Below are 6,946 nucleotides of genomic sequence, written 5' to 3'. Positions count from 1 at the left end.
ATGCTTTTAAGTCTCATGGGACAGTGCAGACACAATCATGTGGATGACTGGATGATCGCTAACTGGAGCATGCTGAGGGAGCTGGACTGCTGTACATTCTTCATACAGACAGCTGTCAATCTACAATAAATATGTAATTTAAACAGTGACAAGGTGAAATCAGAAAAGTATCAAAGTATATTCATTATATCGGAAGAGGATGACACTGCAACCAGAGAAAATATGTTGGGGATTTTTGATTAAAATAAAAGATACATTAGCAAACTCAAATCCAACCCTGAAGCACATCCACAGCTGAGTCCGTCTTACAGCATGTACAGTATGGACGTATGTGTGTGTCAGAAAGGTTATTCTTTGTAAGTAACTCAATGTGTATGTGCTAACTGTACATTGTGTGTGTGTCTATCGGTAGAGGTAATCAGCTTGTATGTTGGCAGCTATCTCTGCTTCCCACTTGTCACCGTTGTTGAGGAGCTTCTCCTTGTTGTAAAGCAGTTCTTCGTGGGTCTCAGTGGAAAACTCAAAGTTAGGACCCTAGAGAAAGAAGGAAAGATAGAGGATCGAGAGGGAATGTACGAGAGAAAATGGGATCAGAGCAGCATTAAAAAGGAAGAGATGACAGAAGCAAAGAGGAGCACATTCAGCATGGACAAACGATTGCGCTTTCAGGTTACCATAAAGGTGATTCACTATTTATCCTTTTCTCCTACAGTATCAATAACAAGTTGTGACTTTAAATGGATCCATTATTATTATTATATTCGGTATTTGGTTCCACTGTTTCCACTAAAGGTTGGTATTGGGATGAAAAACATCTAATTTTAATTTTCTTAGACCATTAGATACAGCCAACTATGCTTTTATAACATTCTTGTCTGATGATTGTTTGCATTTCATGTTGGTGGTCAGACTTTCACTTCAGCCAACAAACACCGTCAGTATCACAATCACAAGTATACACGCACCTCTACGATGGCGTCCACAGGACACGCCTCCTGACAGAAGCCGCAATAGATGCATTTGGTCATGTCGATGTCGTAGCGAGTCGTCCTCCTGCTGCCGTCAGCACGAGTCTCTGCTTCGATGGTGATGGCCTGGATACACACATTGTTGGAGATGAAGAGACACACAGAGCTCCATCTCAGACTTTACTCTGATCTGGTATTGAGATTGAAATTAAATGGCTACATTTATTTGCACCAGACATTAAATATTTACTATACATTGTGTGTGTTAATTCGCAGTGAAGACAGTTGTTTATGGTTTAAACATACATATGGCCAAAGTAGTTTTGTCCTGGTGATATTAAAAAGGCAGACAAGATTCAATGAATGTTTGTGCGTGTACCTGTGCAGGGCAAATGGCTTCACACAGCTTGCAGGCGATGCAGCGCTCCTCTCCTGAAGGATACCTGGTGAAACGTCAAGGACAAAGACTTTGTTTAGTTTTTTTTTAGGGCGAGTGGTAGGTATTCGCCTTACTCCCTATTGTGTGTGTGTGTGTGTGTATATATATATATATATATATATATATATATATATATATATATATATATATATATATATATATATATATATATATATATATATATATATATATATATATATATATAAATAATGCTTTGTGAATAATGTCATCTATTAACCACCCAGATATGATACTATATATAGTATTTGTCCAGCATCAAGCCGGACAAATACGCGTCCGGCTTGATGCTGCACCGGACAGGGCATTGAAAATACGGACTGTCCGGCCTAAATCCGGACGTCTGGTCACCCTCGTCCCTTCACCTCAAAATCTAGTTACCTCCTCAAAAACGGTAGCGTTAGCTAATAATTTTCCACTGGAGCTTGAGCTAGTTGGCTAACGTTGCGTTCTCTCCTGCTGTGTTCAATGACTCAATTCATCAAGCTGTAGCTGACTTTAGCTAAGTCATTGTCAACAGAGCTCCTGGGTAACCTAACTTAGATGTGCACCTGTTGGCATTTTAATGAATATAAACACCCCATTCCCCACAAAAGAAATCTCATCGAATCTACACGATTCACATCGGTCACCTATTTTGGTTTCAAAACGGCAAATTTTGCCGAAAGGTGAGGGATTTTCATGTCTGTGGGTTAGTCTCTCCAATGACTCCTGCACTTAGATTGAGAGAGCATTGTTTCATATTGCAAAAGGATAATTCAATGAAAATTATATTGTTGTTGAATGCAGAGTCCATCAATGTGAAAAAACAATAATCCCAGCGGCTGTTCATTTTCCAAAAATATATTTTCAAAAATCATACAGCCTACCGAGTGGTCGTCCTCACCTGCGCAGTGCGTGTTCTCCTCTGAAGCGGGGTGACAGTGGCCCCTTTTCAAACGGGTAGTTGATGGTGGCGGGCTCTCTGAACAGGTAGCTCATCGTCATGCCCAGACCTGACATCAAAACACAAGCATTCATGAGCTTTTGAAAAATGAAGACTCATTTTAGGAAATCTAATTTGACTGAATTGTCTGGAAGCTTTAAATTCTGTTTATTCAGGATGTCAATCAAAAGGGCCAAAAATATTGTATTATTGTCATCTAAAAAGAGAAATGTGAGAAATCTGTTATTAAACCACTTTAATTTCTCCTCTCTGTTAACATCACTGTTGGTCAGATAGTTAATGCTTTATGGTGCTGATCACATTGGGCTCTTAGGTTTATTTATCTGTGCCTAAATTTCGGATGAGAGTCGGTATGTTTGCTCTAAAGATCTGTGCTTTGTCTCGTGGTGGCGCTTCACATCGCTGATTTTAATATCGCTGGACATGAGACATACTGTTTTTGAACTGGTTGTGATAATGATAAACATATACGTGTCTGTCCATTCCCGGTTCAAAGCTCTAGTGGTTTGGTGCGCCAAGTAAAATAACTTCTGACTTTTTTTCCAACTATCCAGCCTCTCTCCTGTCACTCCCATGTTTGGAGATATGGCACTCGAGTCAAGGGCGCTTATCGGAATACAAACACGTGATTTGCTGAGTAGCAACACGTAAGATGATTTACAACGCCTGCAATTGGTCTGTGCGTTTCCTGGACCACTGAACGAGAGACGTAGAGGCTAGATAAGCTAAACTGGTTAAATAGAAGTGATCCATGAAAGTGTAATAATTCTCAATTATCTATCAGTTTTTGGTTCAGGGTCCAGATACAATGGCTTCTTGGTCCGGACCCGGACCCCCTGTCTTATGGGATAGAATTCAGCTTGCATTCATTCTTTTTGGCATGCCTAATAGTAAAAAGAAAGAGAAATGCAAGGATAGTTTGTGAAAGGGAAAAACTAACAATGAAATACTCTCACATATGTCAAATGCACTGCTAGGAATATATGTGACATTCAGCTGACCTCTGAAGAGCTCCGTCCACAGCAGCGTCTGAGCAGCTCGGTCTGTGATGGACTTCATATCTGTGGGGACCTCTTGGGCATTCACATACTCTGGACACACAAACAGAATTAGATCAGTAATGAGAGTTGTTAGTGTAAATTGTGAGGGTATTAAAACAGATTACCATTTATGTGTGAAAGATGAACATTTATGGACATACATCCCATAAGACTAAATCACTTTCATTTGGTCTATGCAGGCATGAAAACGGGTCAAAGTGACACATGTAAAAGAGCTTTTACAATTCTCGATGGAAACACAACTCTACTCCTCAGGAGACGCTACAACTGACTCCTGCTCAGCCGAAAGTACAACTGAAAGCTCTCGTCATCCAGACACAACTCGTGAATAGGTATTCGCCGTACTCTCTTTAAAAAAATTCAAAAAAAAAGAAAACTGTGCGTTTTTGTCAAGGAGTTTTTAAGCGGCTGCGTTTAAAACGTTGCGTCCTGTGTGATTGGCCCCTCACCTCAGAATCTACCTCCTCATTAACGGAAGCGTGCGCTTATAACTTTCCACCGGAGCGTTAGCCAGCTGGCTAACATTGCGTTCTCTCCTGCTGTGTTCAATGACTCAATTCATAAGGCTGCAGCTAACGTTAGCTAAGTCTATGTCAACAGAGCTCCTGTGTAACTTAACTTAGATATACCATAAAATATTATATTACCATGCACTAGCGCTCCCTTCTGGCACGTGCATTTGTTCGCAGTTCACTGAACATGATTTTCATGCCTGGGTCCAAGTCTTTCCTTCAATCTTTAGTGTTTTTTTTAAGTGTTTACACAGCAGGCTGTGTTGTGATTGGGTAATTTGTATGACATATCCCTGATGCATACCATTTAATGGGATCTTCATGATTAGTGGATTCACTTGCAGAGAAAAAGACACATTTTCATTAACAACCTATAGTAACCAATATTGACAGTGTGGATGTGATTGTTAGTCAACTGCTTCAAAATTCTCTGAGACAAAAACTGGTTTCAGGAAAATTGCTGCATTGAAACACGTCGCTCAGGAAAAGAATAACACCATTGTGTGCCAAAATAAGAATAACTGCACAAATATAAATGGAAATAAGTTTAGGAATTATTATTAGTATATGTCTTTTTAAATACATGGCTCTTTCAACATGTTCAGTTTTTGTGCCTCGCAATGAACACACTATTATGTATAGCTATTAAAGTTAGAAAAGTTCAAAGTACCGCAAGACTGTTTCTGCTCTCAAAGCAAAGTGAGCAATGGAGGAAAAGGGCGTGATCAGGTCTTTCTGATCAAATGCTGACTCTATAATTTATTGAGAGATGAAATTCTTTCACCTCTTAACAGACAAAATTAGGTAAACCTTTGATTTCCAATACAACACATTAAGCTGTGTTTTGTCTGTTGTTGTGGTACTTACTGAATCCTTTCCTCTGTGTGGACACACTGATGGACCTCACTAGAATCTGTCTAGCCACAAAAGTGCCTGAAAGGAAAGATAAAGTGTATTGTTATTATCATTATGCTACATCCTATTGACTATACAGCCTGATGTGGGCTTAACAGCAACTATTTCAAAAAAGACACACATCTTTATGCATTTGGTTTTCTGCTGAGAGCAGGCAGATCTATCTTCGTAATCTGACATTATATTCTGTCAATCGTATTGACACAACTGTGTGAACACTTTTGTTTTGTTTGTTTCAGTTGCACTGGAAATACTAGTATTTTTTAAGTACAACCATTACTTTGGTTGAGAAATCTTACCTGGCCTTGACACGGAGTAAAGTAAACGCAATGTTGAAGCCATCACGTCTTTTAAGCTGGAACAAGACAAGAAACCATTAGGAAACAGTTCCCAAATAATGACTGCATGAAAACATTATTAAATTATTTCAAACAAAAATTGATCTCTACATATTAAAGTAAACAGTCCTTCAATACTCCTAGGGTACATCCCAAGTCTCTTTTTTGTCATTTTCTCACTCCTCGCTCGAATCGGAAGTTGTTCTGCGGCCGTCCCAAAGCACTTATTCCTGCTCTGAGGAGCCATGAGCGAGGATGTACGAGAGCAGACTTTCAGGAAGTGTTTTAGCAGCCGACATGCCACCTCATGGTTCATCAGTTATTTGATTGTATGGTGCAGCTGATCATACTGATCGTTGGAGTTTCATAGTAGAGTGAAGACTGATCACAGATAAAACTCTATATATTGGATTTTCTGATTCACCATCTAGTTAAAATATAGTTAATTGTAGGTCTGAACAACAAAAGGACCACAAACAACTTTCTTCATTTAAAAAAAATAATTTAAGCTGTGATGAGTGGCCGCCATCATCAGAAACAGACGTCACTTCATGTGGCGTTGTAGTGGAAAGGAGACTCATTTCTCTTAAACCATATTTCCTTGTTTCCTCTCTCCTGGCATGGTTTCCTTGCGCCTCTCTGTGCATCCCTGGTGGAAGGAACTAAGACGCAAGGAAAAGACACAAGTCAGGACATTTGGGGATTCAATTAAGAGACTCTGGATGTATCTCCATCCCAACCAGGGATGCATAAAGAGGTGCAAGGAAACCATGCGAGAAGAGAGGAAACATCTTTTAAAATATATGAAAAGTCCTTTCGCCAAAGACTAAATTGTCATGTTAAAAAACATTTAACAAGGAGAAAGAGGGATAAAAGCTCGGAGACCAAAAAAGGAGGATCCCTCTATCAGGGTGAACAGAAGTGTGATGGACGTCATGTCTTTGGTTAAGCGAGGAGAAGACAAATAAGAGACTTGGGATGTACCCCGATTTGTCTGACATAACCCGAAATGGCGCGAGGTTGATTCTGACAAATACTACCCGGCGACATTGCGACATTTTGCATTATAGTAGGAACCCTATTGCGAACTGTTAACGTAATTGTAAGGGTAGGTTTTAAAGTTAAATCCGCTGAATACGCTGAGACGTTACTTGTCATGCGCCATGAGGTTACATTAGTGTTTAATAGCGGTTAACGTTAGCCTAAACTTACCTAGTATGACAAACTTTAATATTAAGTCACAGCAACCTAACTTTGGTGTTAACTCTTTAAGTAAAATAGCAATTCCTGACCTAAGTTTACCCCGACGAATGGCTAGCAATAGCGCTAGCATGACATTGTTTAGCTAACGTTAGCCAGCAGTACCTCGCTAAAAACACACAACAAACCAGTGACCACTCAACTTCGCAGTGCATCATAACTGTGATGTGCAAAATAAAGGTAGTTTGGGTTTAAATATTGTAAAGGAAAGGCTAAGCATAAGTTAATTAGTAGCCAAGTACCAGAACATAAGACACTGTCAAGGACTTTTGCACAAAGGTCGCGTGAGGTGATTTAAGGGCTATTCTGTTTCTTTCGAGGTCAAAAATAAAGTAGAATTAATCAACAATATGATGTGACTAAATAAACCTTGTAATAAGTAACATGTTATGAATTTTAATGGTGTTAAACTCACCGAAAAGTCGCTATTTGGCCTTCTAAACCAGAACAGCAGACGATTTGTGGAACGGACTCTGCGTGTACAGGAAG

The 6,946-nt window shown here is 39.5% G+C and overlaps 1 protein-coding gene across 1 annotated transcript; it reads right to left on the bottom strand.

Moving 5' to 3' along the window:
* On the bottom strand, positions 1-6,946 carry ndufs8a (NADH:ubiquinone oxidoreductase core subunit S8a). The gene is made up of 8 exons (XM_068592169.1): positions 6,873-6,946; positions 5,159-5,214; positions 4,812-4,877; positions 3,373-3,462; positions 2,312-2,420; positions 1,348-1,411; positions 966-1,094; positions 1-534 (listed from the first exon to the last, which is right to left on the bottom strand). Exons 2-8 carry the CDS (start codon positions 5,199-5,201, stop codon positions 403-405), a joined length of 633 nt encoding a protein of 210 aa, XP_068448270.1. The 5' UTR covers positions 5,202-5,214; positions 6,873-6,946; the 3' UTR covers positions 1-402.

The sequence above is a fragment of the Clinocottus analis genome, unplaced genomic scaffold (assembly GCF_023055335.1).
Source record: "Clinocottus analis isolate CAN_PGR_092001 unplaced genomic scaffold, fCliAna1.0.p SCAF_26, whole genome shotgun sequence".
NCBI lineage: Eukaryota > Metazoa > Chordata > Actinopteri > Perciformes > Cottidae > Clinocottus > Clinocottus analis.
This window is presented reverse-complemented; position numbering and strand designations above follow the sequence as displayed.